This window comes from Diorhabda sublineata, chromosome 3 (genome assembly GCF_026230105.1).
Source record: "Diorhabda sublineata isolate icDioSubl1.1 chromosome 3, icDioSubl1.1, whole genome shotgun sequence".
Classification (NCBI taxonomy): domain Eukaryota; kingdom Metazoa; phylum Arthropoda; class Insecta; order Coleoptera; family Chrysomelidae; genus Diorhabda; species Diorhabda sublineata.
In genome coordinates this window covers 5,612,828-5,632,810 of record NC_079476.1, presented here as the reverse complement: position 1 = coordinate 5,632,810, position 19,983 = coordinate 5,612,828, and the positions used below count along the sequence as shown (strand labels likewise).

The 19,983-nt window shown below is 31.9% G+C and overlaps 2 protein-coding genes across 2 annotated transcripts in view; one reads left to right on the top strand and one right to left on the bottom strand.

The window, feature by feature from the left end:
• Positions 1 to 19,496, bottom strand: part of LOC130441406 (troponin C-like) — a 68,572-nt gene extending 49,076 nt beyond the window's left edge. The window contains exons 1-3 of the mRNA XM_056775071.1: positions 19,346 to 19,496; positions 17,323 to 17,353; positions 1,114 to 1,257 (exon numbers count right to left, since the gene is read on the bottom strand). Coding sequence (XP_056631049.1) covers positions 1,114 to 1,257; positions 17,323 to 17,353; positions 19,346 to 19,348 — 178 coding nt within the window. The 5' untranslated portion in view covers positions 19,349 to 19,496. The remainder of the gene's footprint in view (positions 1 to 1,113; positions 1,258 to 17,322; positions 17,354 to 19,345) is intronic.
• LOC130441405 (neo-calmodulin-like) overlaps positions 1 to 19,983 on the top strand; it is a 138,152-nt gene that overhangs the window by 84,012 nt on the left and 34,157 nt on the right. The window lies entirely within an intron of this gene.

Here is a 19,983-nt window from a genome sequence, read left to right as displayed (position 1 = left end):
CTGTTGTGTCTGTTTGCTGTGAAAATGTAAGTTGTTTTTTATAAATACCCTCAAGACATATGATCCCATTCTAAGTTATGTTCTTTTTGAAGCGAATTTAAAATTTTGTTATTCAATTTTTCAAGTTAAAGTGTCACATATTAATAAAATAAAACAAATAGTTTTTAATTAATTATATATTTTCTATTTTGCTCAATGACCTTTTGCCATATTTCTTTCGGCTTCATGATCAGCGCTCATAAAATGTCTGGTCCTTATCAGCAAAAAACTGAACCAGGTGTGATTGAAGGTAATCGTCATTTATGAAAGTTGACCATTTAAATAATTCTGCAAACTTCGAAATAAATGGTAATCAGATTTCTTTCCGATTTGCCAATTCAGGCCGTTTGTCTTTGATTGTTTCATCCAGTTTCATTAATTGTTAACAGTAAACATCAGAATTGATTGTTTGGTTCCTTGGAAGCAGTTCAAAAAACACAAAATTTTGGGATCCTGACAGCATGAGCTTTTTTGTTATTTTTCAGCTTTCGATGTGGTTTGTACTGGTACATCGTGTTAACTCCATGATCGTTTTCGAACTATGTTACTGCACAGGACCCATTTTTCATCACCAGTGATGATTCTTTTCAAGAAATAATGAATTTGTATGTAAAAATTACATTTCTTGAATGAAATGATCAACCCATTAGTGGAAATGATAGTCGATAGGATTAGTATTAACAAACTTAGAAGTCTGGACTTGTTTTATACCGCTCGAGATCCTTTCCAAATAAGTGTTACTTTGATGACAACAAATTGATTTTCATAGCAGTTGTAGAAAAAATTATAAATTCATAAATAAATTACAATATTACAATGAATGAAATAACTTAGTTTTACGATTGAATAAAATAACTTCATTAAATGATATTTTGCAACAATCATTATTTACATTAAAATTTATGCTGATTAGGTGCTCAAAAAATATAATATTTCTACATTCAACATTATCCAGATTTTTCTAGATATAACTTGAAGCAGTTTTTGTATAACTTTGACTGCGTGTGTAAACTGGATTTATTAAGCGCCCTTGAAAAAAATTTCCAAATCGATAAACTCAATCCATATACTTACTTTCTGGATCTTCTCCTGATATCAGAGCGTCTAATTCAGAGTCGTCATAATGATGACCGAGGGTGGTAAGTATTGTCCTGACTTTTTCTGTATCTATATTACCTTTCTTGCTCGAATCGAACATTGAAAATGCCCTCTTGAGCACTGAAAATAATGAAATTAATAGAATTGTCGGAATATATGATATTCAACTTATGAATTATTATATACAGGGTGTTTTATCCTACAAAATTCTAAATATGATTGCCAATATAACATAATAATGGGTTTTCTTTTATAACAATGAGACATAGAGAGGTCAGCATAAGTAAGGCAAAAAATTTGCATTTAGAGAACAAAATGCACTTATTGAAAAAAATACAAATAGAATTCGAAAAAGGGTTAATGTAAGTGTTCAAATTGATGTCCATCTTGAGCAATGCATTCACGGCAACGCTTCTCAATGGAGAGTCAGGTTCGGCGGAGCATGTCAAGCTGTCCGCAAAGAGTTTCAAATTGCAGTTCGGAGGTCGGGAATGGTGCGTGGGCCTGTTGCAAAAACGCAGTCTTTGAAAAGGCCCCACAGGAATAAATCACAGGGAGTCAGGTGCAGACCACTCAACGAATCATGAACATTGAGGTACTCCCGTACAAATAACGCGTGGTGTGTCGAAGCTTCTTCCTGCATTTTGTATCGTTGTTCATTTGCTCACGTAAATCTTCGAGGATTCCCAGATAACTTTGATCCTAAACCACGAGCTCCGGCCTGGTACGTACCGATTTTTCGAAAGCGCTGCCTGACTTCATATTTAAAGTGGATAACATCAACAATCGAAAATTCATCAATAAAACACGATTGAATATAAATGTTCCAAATGACCGCCCCCAGCCAAAACGTAGTCTGCATTTAATCTATATTCGAACACGTTCAAATATTTGAGGCTTGTTGCTCATAATATTAGACGGTTTTTGCATACGATTTTCTTAGATTATTGATATAAAGTTTCGGTTTTTTTGTTAACTATTGTTCCAAGGTGACTTCAGAACAAGAATCGCTGATTCAGTCCTTTTTGGCAGATTGGACAGTTTGACTAAATGTTTTGTTATTGTAAACTACTGATTTAAGATAACTGTAGAGCCAAAAGGTATATTTTTGTCTTCAAAGTCGTTATCAGTAGAAAGTAATTAGTAATGAGTTCCGTGTCGTTCTCAAACCTCTCCATCAACATTGAAGAAATCAATCAACAACAAAAAACATATGGAACGTAAAGCAACACAATAGTAAAAATACCTTACTCGTGTTCTTTATCGATTTAAAACCAGAAGATAATGAAGAAATCTATAAAACTAAATGAATACTACAGCCAAGAGGTAAAGACCTCAATGTATCAAATGTCAAAAATTCGGACATACTAAAAACTTCTGTCCAAGGATTCCCTAAAAACTTTTGTCCAAGTACTCCGAATTGTGTCAAATGTGCAGAACCTCTTTTAACAAGAACTTGTCCGAGGAAACCAAGAGAAATGCATAAACAACGTCAAGGAAAATTTTATCCACAACTTAGAAGTAATAATGATAATAATAATGTTAACACAAATTAACAGTCATATCTGGTAGCACCTGACATAACCTATGCACAGAAGCTATGTTGTAAGCCACATACCAACACTGTCTCACACTATACAATATACTTAACTTATACTAATTTACTAATAAATATCACTTAAATAATTTCGTTCTCTTCACTACGTCTATTTATTTAAAACTAACTTCTGCGTTTTCACAAATCATTTATATGCCCAAATAAAATCCTACCATAAATAAACCGCCTGCTATTAAAAAAATTATATACATATAAACATCAAACGAGTTCCGAAATTTATGGAAATTGTGAAAAATGCCGCCCGAAAAGCAACGCGCAATTTTGTCGAATTTTTAAAATTCCATAGTAGCTGGACAAATGAGACAAATGAAATTTCTGAATGGCAAAAAGAAAAAAGTTCCTTACTCTAGCAAATACTTTATATTTTACTAACCATTATCATCCAAGAAAACCATATAGAAGCCTCCACTGACAAAATAGAGAACAAATAATATTTCTTCTGTTTACTACCCACCAAAATATAACATCATCAGCAGCCATACAAGGTCATAATGCATTACTTAACTACAAAAGAACCAGCCAATTCGCACAGACAACCTAACCAGACACAATTGAATTTTGTTTATTATTCTTTCGCACTTTGGAAAACAGATTTATTGTTCCTGGCAATTTCAACGCCACATATCAAGACTTGGGATTAACAATAGCATGGATAGATGGAAGACAAATGATGACCGCCATACAAGGTCATAACATGCATCATTCAACTAAAAGATAACCAACCGATTGGCCCACAGATCGAAGAAAACTGCCAGAACTAATTGACTTTTGTTTATTATTCTTTCGCACTTTGGAAAACAGATTTATTGTTCCTGACAATTTCAACGCCACATATCAAGACATGAGATCAATAATAGCATGGATAGAAGATAAATGATGACAGCCATACAAGGTCATACTATGAATTCTTCAACTACAAGATAACCAACCTATTGGCCCACAGATCGAAGAAAACTACCAGAACTAATTGACTTTTGTTTATTATTCTTTCGCACTTTGGAAAACAGATTTATTGTTCCTGGCAATTTCAACGCCACATATCAATACTTGAGATCAAGAATAGCATGAATAGATGGAAGACAAATGATGACCGCCATACAAGGTCATAACATGCATCATTCAACTAAAAGATAACCAACCGATTGGCCCACAGATAGAAGAAAACTACCAGAACTAATTGACTTTTGTTTATTATTCTTTCGCACTTTGGAAAACAGATTTATTGTTCCTGACAATTTCAACGCCACATATCAAGACATGAGATCAAGAATAGCATGGATAGATAGAAGACAAATGATGACAGCCATGCAAGGTCATACTATGAATTCTTCAACTACAAGATAACCAACCTATTGGCCCACAGATCGAAGAAAACTACCAGAACTAATTGACTTTTGTTTATTATTCTTTCGCACTTTGGAAAACAGATTTATTGTTCCTGGCAATTTCAACGCCAAATATCAAGACTTGGGATCAAAAATAACATGGACAGATGGAAGACAAATGATGACCGCCATACAAGGTCATAACATGCATCATTCAACTAAAAGATAACCAACCGATTGGCCCACAGATAGAAGAAAACTACCAGAACTAATTGACTTTTGTTTATTATTCTTTCGCACTTTGGAAAACAGATTTATTGTTCCTGACAATTTCAACGCCACATATCAAGACATGAGATCAATAATAGCATGGATAGAAGATAAATGATGACAGCCATACAAGGTCATACTATGAATTCTTCAACTACAAGATAACCAACCTATTGGCCCACAGATCGAAGAAAACTACCAGAACTAATTGACTTTTGTTTATTATTCTTTCGCACTTTGGAAAACAGATTTATTGTTCCTGGCAATTTCAACGCCACATATCAATACTTGAGATCAAGAATAGCATGGATAGATAGAAGACAAATGATGACAGCCATACAAGGTCATACTATGAATTCTTCAACTACAAGATAACCAACCTATTGGCCCACAGATCGAAGAAAACTACCAGATCTAATTGACTTTTGTTTATTATTCTTTCGCACTTTGGGAAACAGATTTATTGTTCCCGACAATTTCAACGCCACATATCAAGACTTGAGATCAAGAATAGCATGGACAGATAAAACACAAATGATGTCAGCCATACAAGGTCATACTATGAATTCTTCAACTACAAGATAACCAACCTATTGGCCCACAGATCGAAGAAAACTACCAGATCTAATTGACTTTTGTTTATGATAAACATTGCAATAGTCATGTTGTGAATCTTGTCAATAATAGTACAAACTGGAAGGTCTTTAAGCAATATCTACCATTAAAAACATCAGAACATATTGACAACGCAATATTTGTGTTAACTAACAGGCTTATTGAAAAGCAACACCTAAAATAACACAAACAACAAATAGATATCTATCTCCTAGCTCTTAAATATAAAATAGCAGAAAAAGGAAAATCGGTAAACGTTGAAAAACTACAGAACCACCAGAACATAAAAAAATATTCAATAAAGTAACTGAAGACCAAAGCTCGAAGGAGCTAAATAATGAACAATTTCAAACTAGGACAGTTAACCCGACCGAAGCAACCAACTAGTCACTGTTGAAAGGCAAAAGATATATAAAAATACCTCAACTAATGAAACACCTTATTAAAGGGTATCACATTACCAACACTCATTTTTAGTTAATATTTATGTAGCAACTTAAACAAATTAATTACATTCTACCTGGAAAGTTTGGTCGTAGCTTCAAGAAAAAGTTTATGTTACAGAGGTAAATTCACAAGACTCCCAATCTTTAGAAAAAATGACTTCTGTGTTGTGTATTCGTGAAAACGAAGGACATTTTGATTACCTACGCTTATTGAATTCTATTTTATGTTATTACCATTTTCAAAAATTTTCATCTTGTGACATTTTGATTAATTAATACATTTATTATTACTCCATACTATCATCAGGTATTACTTTATAATTTTCAAATCAATATATTGCTAAAATGATACACAGTGTCGAGTTTTATCAAGAGTGCCTTTTTGGTGTAAAATTGATTGATGTTTAAGTTCACTTGAATTTTGCTTAATAAATCTAATATTGAGAAAGTTATGTTCAATACTACTTGGTACGAATCGTGTAACTAGCGCACTCTATGAGAGTCAGACATAGAAACAAATTCATTGGATGTATCAGCTTCAAAAACATATTCGTATAAAATTTCAATACAATGTTGCAAGTAGTTATGGCAAAATCGTAAAAACTGTGTTCTTCAACACCTAAATTTTTTTTCAGGTTTCTAGTCCAGTCATTTAAGGTAGTTCCCCTAGAAAAATCGAGATACCCAGCTATAAAATCACGTATAATTCGATGTGGGCAACTTTAAAAATCGAGGGTCAAAAGTAAAAAAAATTAATTTTTTCCACAATTTTTTGCAAATAACCCGTTTCCTATGGGTTTTACGCTATTTGTATTTATTATCAATATTGTAAAGCATCAAATTCTCTACAACTTTTGTTTGAAATATTAAATTTTCTCATACGGTGAATCGTTTCTGAGATAGAGCAGAGTGAGCGCGCTTAGAATCCCGTTTCAAATCAACTGGTAATCCCGATCAAAATATTCTCGTATAAAAGTTTATAAATTATTGCTAAATATAAATTATAAATAATTTTCAATCATCAATATTGTAGAGCATTAAATTCTATACAACTTAAATTTAAAATTTTTTTCATACAGTAAATCGTTTCTGAGATAGAGGGTTTGAACTCAACTGGTAGTCCCGATCAAAATAATAATAATAATTTGGATGAACTTGCAGCAGCATTTAAAGAAGAAAACTGTCCAGTTCAGTGAGAAGACGACGACGATGAAGAAGAAGAAAATTTAAATTAGAACTTATTGTCCTTATAATTATTTTTTATTTGTTTTTTTCAATTTTAACAATCACAAATGTATGGAATGACATTTTTTAATACATAAATATAAATAAAATTACATTTTAATTACTTTCCTATTATTTTTTATTTATTTAAGAATAATTACTATAAATAAAAGTTGAATTATAAAATGATTAAAATTTTTTTGAATTAATACTTGATTGGAAATAAGTAATTATAAGAAAAATATTTAAATATAATGCAATTGTTACTATAATTTGAGAATTTTATGTTCTGCAATATTCATAATAAATACAAATCGTTTCATAAAACCTATTTGTAAAAAATGTGAAAAAAATCGATTTTTTTTACTTTTGTGCCCCGATTTTTAAAGTTGCTCACATCGAATTATATGTGAGTTTTGAGAGGAGTTTTAGGATGTCACATAAACGAGTTTAAACGACTTTAAAGCTGGGTATTTACCGAGACTCTTACCTAAATCTACCTAAAATGACTGGACTATTCTATCTATCCTAGAGACGGTATCACCTTTTATGGAAACATAAAACATAAATTTATACTTAATTCCTGTTTTATACTCAGTCAATTCTATTTGTCACAAATCCAAAAATTCATGTCTCCAAAAATATCAATTTATACCTGCAGCAAATCGAACATATTTTGTAATGCACGTAGGCCAAAATGATCAAATATTTCCATGAAAATATTTCACCGTAATGTTTCACGCCAAATAAAAAGTTGGATCTATAAATCGGTACAACGAAAACATCTAATTTTAATAACTGAATTCCTCGGGATATTAATAGACACTTAAAAATAATTGCTCCTTTATATCTTGCCAAATTAATCAACTATTTTGACATTCATATTTGAAAAACATAAATATTCAATTTTATGCGCACGTGATAACAGTTTTGTTGAATGGGGGAGCTTTATTATTTAATCGAACCATCTGTTGAACACACTGTCTTATTTTTATCAAAAATATGCTTTGCTGATAGTTTAAGAGGAGATAGAAATAGATTGAAAGTCTATGTTTAGATTGGTATCTTGAGAAATTGGTTTTAAGAAACTTGTAATACAGCTTGTCTCAATTTATCTCATATATATAACATTTGACAATATAATTGACGTTACAAAATGTATGACGAGGAATTGATGACAGTGATTCTAAACGTACTAGCGAAATTGGGAGAACGAACTAATTTCAATTTAATATTTTTAAGAGTACCCACAATGCCATCACATTCAATAGCTTGGAAAATTTGAAAAAAGTAAATCGTTTTTTAACGAAAATAAATAAAACTTACAACAATAATGGTGTTTATTTCAAGTCATTAGGATTAATACGAACCTAGAGATCGGGTTTGCAGTTTTGACGAGTAGCATGTTGATGTACAGGTGCGTAGTTGACAAGATACATACCTGGAAAACACCAGCGTTCACCTCAAACCTTTCTGATGTGTGTTGAGAAAGCTACTAAACCAGTCGATAAGTGAGGACGACAAACTGTACGATCTGAATTTGTTATACATTTAAAATATTCTCGTAATTATACAATATAAAAGATCCAAAAGGAATCAATTGATTATATTGGTTTATTTAAAACGGCGTGTGTAATTTGGGCGCTAACCATCCTTCTTTACCTGTCTGACCAAGAAGGGTAGATAATCCGACATGTATTTTCGGCGCTAAGTGCAGGTAGGTCGAGTCATAAAATAACCCAACAGAGGGAAAGTTGATAGATTTTTAAGTAGGTTAGGTTAGGTTATGTAAATCTCTTAAATTATATGTAATATGTACTTAAGTACTAAATAAAAATATAAAGAAATACAAAATTTACTTTATTCTGTAGAGTGTTACAAAAATGTTGTGAGGAAACTTTATTAAGGGCAGATTTTTCATTTAAAAAAAGTGCAAAATAGCAAAATTTTTTCAGATAACAGGTCATTTCCCTTATAGAAAAATCTAAAAATACAAAAATATATCTTATTAGAAATGTCGGTGATTTAATAAATAACTGTATTTCATAAATCATGTACTTCAGTCGGTTAACGCCCAAAATACTCATAGGATTAAAATGACCCTTCGGTCTTGGGGCCTAGTTTACATGTTGTAAAAAGTACATTAATCCTTTAGCGCCCAAATTACATCCGCCCATTTAAAAATATAAATTACTGGAACACATCAACCTTGAATCTCGAAATGGTATTCTTCAATCTAAAAATATTGTTCCAATTTGCATTCATTTTCGAACAACCCCAAATTTTTAAAAGCGAATAATAAGCTTGTTATATACTTTTTGAAAGCTCTTTTCTTTCTTTATTAAAGATATTGTCGGTCTTAAGTTTATTACAAAAGGAATAGCCGGCTACTATCACCTAATCTTACTAAACCAAATTTTTTAACACGAACGAAAAAATATTGCTCGAAAAATAGTTGATCGGTGCAGTTTGATGAATTACAACCATATTATCACGTCATATCCTAAAAATTATTTTGAATCATCAAAGCAAAGATCTAAAAATAAGTTAAGTAGCATTGTTCTATTATTTACGAAATTATAGGTTCTTTGAAAATAGAAACATGATGAAACTTTTCGAAGCTACAAACACTCAGTATACTCATAAAACTGTAAAGTAAAAAAAATTGAGGTGTTTTTGAAAATCTATTATTCGAGGATCGTGAAATAATTTATGCGCTCTACAATGTCGTTGTTGCCAAAATATCGTTTTGAAATTCTTATTGTTGATAAAAATGTCGTGGTGAATTATTCTCATGAATATCGATTGGCTGCAATATAAATATAGAATTCGTGAAATTCCATGGAAATATTTTGTAAGAAATCAGCAAACAAGCATTGACTCATTGTGAAAAATGATTCACACGCCGCCTTTCAAATATTTATAACTTGTTTATTGGTATGCATTGTGAAGAATTCGGCGGAAATTTGAAATTAAAAACATGATCTCCAAGCACTTTTGATTTTTATCACTGTTTTGTGCGTTAATTCTTCCATGATATTTATTTAGTTGTATAATAGATTCTAGATGTTTAATACAATTGTTATTGGGCAGTTATCAACGATGTATCCCCTCACACGGATTTGGCAATAAAGTTTAATACAAATAAGCTATTTTTATGCTGAAATGCCACAACCACAAACCACAACCACACAAGAGAATTAATAGTAGACAGCTATTTAAGGCGAATAAATAATTTTTAATATTTAAAGTCTGATGATCGCATTTACCTATTGGTGACCCGATTAACTCGATCAACTTTCAAACAACAATGAATGTGATCCAGGTAAACAAAAAACTGTAACCAATTTTGCAACAATTTTAGAACCATTACTAAAATTGTGTAATTCAGACGCATGGATTAAAATTGAAAAAAATACAATAGTTGCAACAAAATAAAAATAATTTTAGATTCTAGAAATAGTACCGGACAGTCTCTATTATTCTCTGTATAAATTAGTTGTTTTGATCGTTCTCAAATATGGTAATCAGCGGGATTGGAATCAGGAGACTTTGAAGACCACTGAATAGTACCTTCACGTTCTATCCACCTGTTGCGTTAAAGCAGATTCGGCAAAATATTTTGTATATAATCCGAATAGACAGACGATAAAAAAGTGAGGACCTACTAATTCTTCATTTATGACACCAATCCACATTTTACCAAAGATCTCATTGGGAACGAGATTCCCGGATAGCATGATGATTTTTTCTGCACACATTTGTGAATTACATATTTATCCTATCTCTCGTAAATTCGGTTTCATCTTTAAATAGTGTCCTGTACAGCGTTGGTCGATGATTGTTAATCCATCTACAAAACTCCAACTTATGGATTTTTTCTCTAGGATGTTGTCGCCGAACCATTTGAATATCTTCCTGCACTTCATCTACATATCACTACGAAAAGTACAATTTTCTCGCAAATAATCAAAAACTGACCCAAATGTTGGATGACTGAGAGTTCGACGATCAGGATCTTCTCTTCTTCATAGTACGTTAGGACTTAGTCCTGTGTTTGCATCAATGTTCGTCTAGATGCAGCTGGAATGCTGAAGACGAGCTTTCATACCATCTTATAGGTAGTTGTACTGGTGGTCGGGATGTATTCGATTTTTCTTCCTTGGCAATCTTTGCCAACCGATCATCTGACATTCTGTCTCTCCATTCCCTTCCTCGATTTCTCGCCCATCTCAATACATCCTGGATGTCACATATTATATCATCATTTCTCTTGTGGTCAAATAATATGTGTCCTGCTATTGATCTCAGCGTTCACATTTCTTAGTAGTTCTTAGAAGCCGCTAAGTTATGGTGTTCTCTGCTCTGGTCTCTATCCCGTATGTCATTACTGATCTCAAACAGGTTTTGAATATTCTGACTTTGCTCCTGGTAGTCATATATTTAATCCGTAAAATTACATCTCTCGGGTATTAATGAAGCCTTTGTTGTTTGGGCTTTTACTTCATTCTTTAGATTTTTATTACTTCTTAGATATTTAAATGACATCGGGAACTCTCCTGGGATATTCTCTAGCAGCAAATCTACCATTACCATTAAAGAATCCATATCAAAAATTATGTCGGCATAAAATGTGGTCGAAAACTGATTTTGGCATATTGAACGAAAGTAATAGAAGTTATACCAAAGCTAATATAGTAGTAAATAGCGTAGATACACACAAAAGAAATTTATATTTTTGTAATATAAATAATGATTAATAATGACAAAATTATGAATTATTGAATGAGTAATTATCTGACAATATTTTAATCATTTACGATCAACACATTTTGTCTAAATATTCAGAATTGGGAAACAATTCATTCTGCCCTTAGAAATAATACAAAGTGACAGTTATGATGATAAGATTATGTTGTAGGTACTCATTTCAGTTAAAATATTCGAAATTTATAAAATTTGTTTGAATTATTACCTTACCATGTGATAAGTCATTATATTCGTGATCCTTCACTAAAAATTGGTTCATTAGTTACTTATGTAGATTGAAAATCAGTAATTGCATTTAAAAAAATTATATATAGGGTGCAATATTCAATACGAGTCCCTAAATTGATTTTTCCAAAGCTGGTCCTGGAATTTATGAGTTCAACTAATACCAGTCGAATACTAATAGTAGTGTACTACATCATGGGAAATTTTAAAAAATCAAATGAGCTGTGGTAACACTATAGCCAATGATTCTACAAATCACCCTGTAAATTAATGAAAAAGAGGAGTTGACACTTTGATTCTGTATTATTTGGTTGTATCTAGAATAGAATAGAATTTTGCAAGATTCCGCTGAGAACTAAATTTTGGTCTCCGGGAAGTGCGAAATCCATATGATATGTTTGGTTGTATAATCATATAAAATCGTAGCCATAAATAACGCACCACCCTTTATTTCAATATCAAAACCTTAAATGTTAATCTTCTGGGTTTCTTTTTTTTTTCTATCACAAAAGATTTAATTTATTTTATATGTTAGCGATAAAACATAGCAAAATTTCTTATCAGCAAATAACTGTTTATGTGGTTTTTTAAAATTTTATTTCTATGCATATTTTAATGTTCCTTTCATTCTATTGTTGTACCAACTTGTGGACAGTAGTAATTTACGTCAATCAAGGTGTGTTAAAGTCGAGACTAGTTAAACAAATAATGGATAAATTTGGGTAGTTAAGTGAACGCGAAGCTGAAAGAATAGCCAAGTTAGTTGGACAGGGACAAAGTTATCGGGAAGTGGCAAATTTGTTTGGCGTACACCACACAACCATTGGCAGATTGAGGCAAAGATTTCGAGAGACCGGTTCACATTCTAGGAGGCCTGGACAAGGACGTTCTTCAGTTTTAATTCCTTGAGATGACCGTTTTTTGCAATTAAATTCATAAAGAAATCGGTCAATGACAAATGTCTGGTCTACACAGCAGAAGAGCACCTTTGCTAATCAGGCAGTATCGTGTTGATAGACTAAAATTTGGAAGGCAACATTTAGATTGGAATTTAGAAAATTGGTGCCAAGTTTTATTTACTGATGAGACAAGAATCAGTCTAAGAAGTCAAAATGGACGTAACCAAATTCGAAGACGGCGAAGAGAAAGATTTGCGCAGTCTTGTATCATGTTTTGGGAAGGAATTTGTTTTGATGCTCGCAGAGAATTAGTGTCTCTTCCTAGACCCGCCCTTGACGCAGCAAGATACATAACTGACATTCTTGAAAATCACGTCGTTCCGATTGGGACATTTATTGGTGATGATCTTTGTTTAATGCATGATAATGCTAGACCACACGTTGCGGTAGATGTTCTGAATAACCTAAACGAAGTAGGAATTCATACCCAGGACTGGCCACCAAGAAATCCAGATATGAATCCTATCGAGCATGTCTTTAAATGAGCTTAAGCAAGCGGCATTGGAGGAATGGGAGAACATACCTCAAGAAGTGATACTGCACCTAATTGAAAGCATGCCCGGGAGAATGTTAGCAACAATTACATCCAGAGGCGGCAATACTTGCTACTAGCGTTTTAAGAAAATGAACATTATTGTTTAGAATGCAAGTTTTATTTCTTGGAAAATTTGGTTTTATTGCAACATTTCTTATTATTCAAATTTATTAGACAAAAAAATATTGTCAGAAATCGGGGTGGTGCGTTATGTTTGACCACGAGTATAGATTGTGAAAATAACTAATATTATTACTTCCATCTACCATCCAAGTCTTCTTTACCATCGAATATTTAACCTACCGAGACCTCGAGAAAACTTTTCGGATAGATCATTGAAATACCCCTACATTTTCATCAATTTCTTTGTTCTATGGATCTCTGAATTTTCTCACTAACAAGTTGGCGATGCAGTTTCAGTTTTTTGATAAATTTGGTCAATAATTTTAAAAATTTTGTTTCTTCTTTGGATTTTAACTTTGATAATACATATCTCTCCAACAACAAAAACAAAGACAATAATAACGTCAAGATTTTGTCGCAGGTATAAATAAAAAATTATGAAATTCAATTCGATTTTATAAATATATTTATTATTTGAAACAAATTAGTATTACATAAAATTATGTATGCATCACTTACTAATACCCTAAGGCAAATTATGACCCTCGGGCCAGAGACATTCAGCTTTGTAAGACTGACATTCTCAGGGAATAATCATCTACTTAGTATCCTCGATGCATAAATAACTAATTTCTGAATCGGTCAAAAAGCGTACAAAAAAAATACCGTAGCGGATATTTTTTTTTCTCGTTTTTGCGTTAAAAAAATGCCGTAATGTATCATTTTTTAACGCAATTATAAAATTGTTTTATCAAAATAGTAGCCTGTGAACGCTTTCTTTCTCATGTCAATTGGTTTTTTCGATAAACAGTCACACTTTTATTTCTTGATATTCGTTCAAGAAAATTTTTTTGTGTCTAATTAAAAGGAGTGTAGTATTATTATTAGTGATGGAGAGTAATAGTGAAGAAAGTTTAAACTGCACACTAGATGATGTTGAATCGGCAACAGCAGCGAGTATGAATCTTAACCCTGAGAAATCCAGGGAACAGTATTTAACACGTTGGCTACCAACTACGAGATAACTCGTCTGGTGTTTACTTGCCATTTTTGTGCAGCTACGATTAAACTCGGAATATATAAGTGCTAATATCGATAGATGACTTCTGCGAAAATAACAGAAAATCAATGCTGGAATGCATGGACAGAAAATTTATTACAAAACGAACAAAAAATATAATTATAAAAATTAGTTCAAATTCACGAAATAAAATAATATTTTATTGTTTGTGGAACTTCTTAAAGCAATCTTCCACACAAAGAGCTGGCTTTTCTTCATATGCTGGCGTTTCTCTACGTTTTTTGGGCACATATACGTTTTTTTCGAAACTGGTTGAATCTCTTTTCCAATCAACGCGACGACGAATTCTTCTTCGAACTAGATCAGCTTTATTTTAGAAGAAGTTACTTTTTGAAAAATTTTGTGAGCATTGTGTATATATTTCTCTATAATATGTAATGAAATCTTTTTGAGCCATCTAATAGTCTTTCTTAGATTTGCGTAGTACTCAATTTCATTTTGAATCAATGGTCTTTTCTTATCCATATTGGATTCTTGATAATTTAATTATAATAATAATTATAAAACAACACACTGAAGAAAGACGTAGTGTAATGCATTCGACAATATTTGAGATACTATTGAAGCGACAGGTCGAATCGTGTCTGCGTACGATTTATGTTGATTTATGTTATGTAAGTTAATTAATGTAACACCTTTTTTTAAAAAAAAAACACATTTTTTATGCTTTTTATGATAGCTATACACTACAATTTGAGTTTTTAATAATAATAATTAAATCAAATTGTCATTTTAAACGGAATTCTGATCCTTACCGTGGCAGTCAACGTGTTAAAGGAATATAGTACTTTTATGGAGTGGCGTACTATAAAAGTCATAAACATCTTCACAAAAAAAGTGTTGCTAGCTTACTTTGAAACTAAATCCAAAATGTGGAAGTCTTCAACACTGTGGTGGATTTATTTAAAACTGAAAGACATCCTAATAACAACGTAGTCATCAGTAAATACTCGAAACTAATTGCTTATTTGAAATAAATCAGTTGGCTAAAGACCCAAAAAATCTAAAACATTTGCACGTGAAGAAATTGCAAGCTCCAGATGATCATAATTTTAATTTTAATATAAGCTTAGATATTATTTGTAACATCTTTCAGGTTGCTTTAATATTCGGAATGGCAGGAGCTCTGCGGAGAGAGGAATTGTATAAAATTAAGTGTAACGATCAGAGCCGGACTTAGAGTCATCGTGGCCCCCGGGCCTATGTAAGGCGAGCGTTTTACGTGAATTCTTACATCAAGTTGATTTTTCATTATAGTCAATTTATTCATTATTTCTAACTAAAAATAGTACAAAATTACGTTCATAAATTAAAAACATTTTTTTCTTTTTTTGCTACCTACAAATTCTTCAATAACACTAGTGCAGTCAATCGATTTCAGTAGCTCATTTTCAATACACAATACGCTATTTTGATTTAATTTTTTTTGAGTCATTGTGGTTCGGTGGTCATCTTTAATTAAGGAGAGCCTTGAAAACGATCTTTCCCCACTAGCATTTGATGGCATTATACTTAAAAATATTCGCATAGCGATCTCAACATTTGAAAAAATAGCAAATAGTTTTTCTTCATACATAAATTGATACATTTCACCAATGAAAAGTTTTTTGGTCGGTTCGAAAACATTTGCGTTTAGTAGATGGCATTTAAAATGAATAAATTCAGACTCTATATTGGCTGCATCGAAGTCCTTAGGGTAAAAAGTACAAAGCTTTTCACAAGAGTTTGAAATCTGCAGATCACTCGCGCAACTTCGAGCTTTCATTTTTTTAAATATGATTTTTCGGAACTTTTAAAATGATTGCGCATAAAAAAATTTATGTTGATTCTGAACATTGGCTATGGATGTATTTTTTCGCTTGCATTCATATGTTTAAAAATCAATCATATGGCTCGTCGCGAGGCCCCCCCGCAGCGGGGCCCCCGGCGCACGCCCGGTTCTGATAACGATATTAATAATACCGGAAATGATTTGATTATCACAGTACCTGATACAAAAACTCATGTTCAACGTCGATTTACTCTTAGTGGTGAAATATCTGACAATAGATTAAACTTGGTAAACATTTATAAAAACCAACGACCCACAAATGTCAAAACAGATCCTTTTTTTTGCAGTATAAAAATGGAAAATGCAAAACCCAAGTTGTAAGTACCAATACCTTTCAAAAAATTCCCTCGCTTATCACAACATATTTGAATTTACCTAATCCAAAAAACTACACTGGGCATACATTTTGACGCTCTTCGGCGTCTCTATTAGCGGATTCCGATGGTGATATAATTCAACTAAAGAAGCACGGTGGGTGGAAGTCCAGTTGTAGAGGGTTACGTAGAGAACTCAATAAAAAACAAAATGGATTCTGCAGTGGAAACTTTCACAACTAATTCGACTTCAAGAAACATTGTAAATGTTCACGATCCACCTATAATCCTATAAGTACTAATACAACTATAGACGAAGTTTTGTCGATTTTTTAAGCCTACGGACGCAGAAAAAATTTTGTATGAAACTCCCGAGTAGAGTAACTTTTTTTTCACTCGTAGGAATTGCCGCACTAACCTACTCGTGAAAAAAAGTATTACTCTACTCACTAATTTTGACTTTAAAACAAAAAGACATGTGCAAATTATGAACTATTTCACCTCTAAGTAGTTAACTTTTCCAGAATTCTCATTCTTTCTAAAATATTTAATACAGATTTTATGATCCATTTTTTCTATATAGTCAAGGATACTAAAATACGTGTAAGAATGCAAAATCGATTATTATATTAGCATATTTTAGTGGTATGTGTATCAACATTATATAAAATTGGTAAAATAAATATACACAAGCGGTAAAATATGATTAGTGACCTCATTTTTCAATACACGCGTGTGCGAATTAATACTATTGATCTAGTTTCAGTCTTTCCACTTTCATTGAAAATTTCATCCAACATTAATGAAATATTAAGTGAAATATTATTTTCAGGAATAAGATGTACTCACATTTGATTTGTTCCTCATCTAGTGCTTCAGTCTGAAAAAAAAAGTTTAAAAATTAAGTTGAATGAAACCACTACCTATCACATATATCCCATTTATTGTTTTAAAACCCTTTGAAAGCATTATTATAAAATACTAAAATAAACTTATTTCTCAATATGTTCTTCCTTGATTTCCACCCACTGATCAGAACATCAGTCTAAAGTTTCTATGACACTACTCATAAAAAACTATGATGCATCTTCAGAGTCGAAATGGCATATACACTTCTTGATATAACAAGTGGGATGATACTTATCTACGAGAGCTGCTACTTAAGTTTTGAGATAGACAAGTAAACATAAATATTTAAAATTGGATATGGTTTAATTGTCTTTCAAACAACTCTCCATTAAGATCAGTACACTTTTAAATGCGTTTGAACCAATTCCATTCCGATTGAAGTACCTCCATGTGATTTGAACGCAGCATCCGCTTCTTCAGGTGTAGAAAAACGTTGACCTCCCTGTTTAATTTGATTTTGTTGGAATAAGAAGGTATAATTGGGTGCCAAACAAGGACTATTGGGCAGAAGACCAACCAATTCGATGTTTTGACTGTTCAAAAACGTTTTTGTTTAAACTGATGTATAAGAGCTCGCATTGTCGTGGTGAATCATTCGGCTTTTGTGATTGATTTTCCTGATTTTGTCGAACACTTTTGTCAAACAAATGCTGGTATACCATTCAGATTTTCAGATTTGACCGTTCTTCGTTGCTTCAAAGGAACAGTAGAGACATGCCCAGGTATTCCGAAAAAAGAAGGTGATCATCTACTTTGAAATGCTTCATAGACTAAAAACTTTTGTTGAATTTAGTATCAATGCAGTAAATTGTTGTTTAGTTTCGAGTTTATATGTATAAATACATAATTCATCGCCTGTTACGATCTTATAGACGTCTTTTGAAGCACTGCATTGAATGCAGTATCAAACGCGAACATATTTTTTTGACAGTCAAATATTCATGCAATATCTAATGTTTACGAGTGGATCTAATGCCCAAGTATACCTCAACTCGTGGTATGTCACATGATGATCTTGCAATATCAGATTACGCACAGCATCGATTTTCTGGCACAACAGACGATTTTGGACGACCTTTATTGGCAATGTCAGATTTGAAATATTCAAATCAGTATGGCCATGTCCTAAAACTTAAGTAGCAACCCTTGTATACAAAACTGTGTTTTTGTATTCAATATTATTCTCAAAAAATGAGAAAGAAAAATATTATAGCGAATATCTTCAGCGATCCGAAACTGATATTACTCAGAATATAATATGAAGACGACAATTAGTAAGCAATATGAAATGAATTTTCTAATTAAACATACTATTAAATTATCTTTCTTAGGATGCAAAGTCATTTCAATGCTTCTCACAGCATCCAACCATCATACAATATTAATGCATCTTATAAAATACCGGATCCTCACAATATTTGTACCTTTATATTATTATATTGACTACAAGGAAATTTTTTACTTGTATTATCGAGTTAAAATGGCTAAATTTGTTTTTGAATACATTTGTAAGTACCGATTTCTTAAAAATCACTCGAAATCAGAAGACCACCTTAAAAAATTTTACTAGTTTATACTATTACAATAACTGATCTAAACGAATCTCCTATCTCAAAACATAGAAGATAATACCAAATTGATTCAGCTGTATTTTGAATAATCTCCCAATTTTTTAAAATTTCAATGATATTTTATCATACCAAAAAGAAGTTTATTATCAAATAGAATCTTCTAATTTCAATTATTAATTGAAAAAATAATTTAGTAGTTCTTGGGGTGTCTAATAAAGTTGTTCGACTAATTAACCAGATTTATATTAAAATGCTAATTAGGTCTTCTGTATCAATAAAAAATACTCCCTATATACTTTCACATTTTCACTTTTAATATAAAACACACTACCGTTCACAAAAAAAAACACAAGAAATATCCCTCTTAAGTTAAATCACTTCAATACACTAACCATTTTTTAAAGAGCTGGGTGACTGGTTCTTCCGGAATTTCAATATACAAAGAGTGTTATTTTTGTGTCTCTCCAGATTATATACCTTAAGGAATTCCACAATCGCCTGCTACACGTGAGAATTTTTAAAATTAGAAACTTTCCAGCAATCGACTATACTTTAGAGAACAGTAGTTATATCGGAGAGAAAGAAGAAATATATATATAAACACCTACTACCGTTTAAAAGTTGTTTGGCGTCGAAAATAGGATCATTCCTATTAGAAACCTAGTGAAAACTTTCTAATTTATGATACTGGTTTAAGAGCGTGTTATTGCTGCTGGGATTGAATCTAAAATTATTCTTTGTTTTGATTTTATTAACAAAAGGAATTTGTATAGTACATTTTTATATATTCCATTTGTAATAAACTGAATTTTCTGCAGATACTTTTCAGGTACGAAACATCAATTACTGTAATCACAAATGAATGAATAATCCTTAATTATGAGTAAGGAGATCAATAGCTTGTTTTCTTGACACTCGTGATAACTCTTCACATATTTCTTGACATCTTTCTCCATTTGAAATTTGTCCTTATCTTCTTTAATAGTCTGTTTCCTACATGCCCTCCAAATATTATGTTATTGCGGTATCT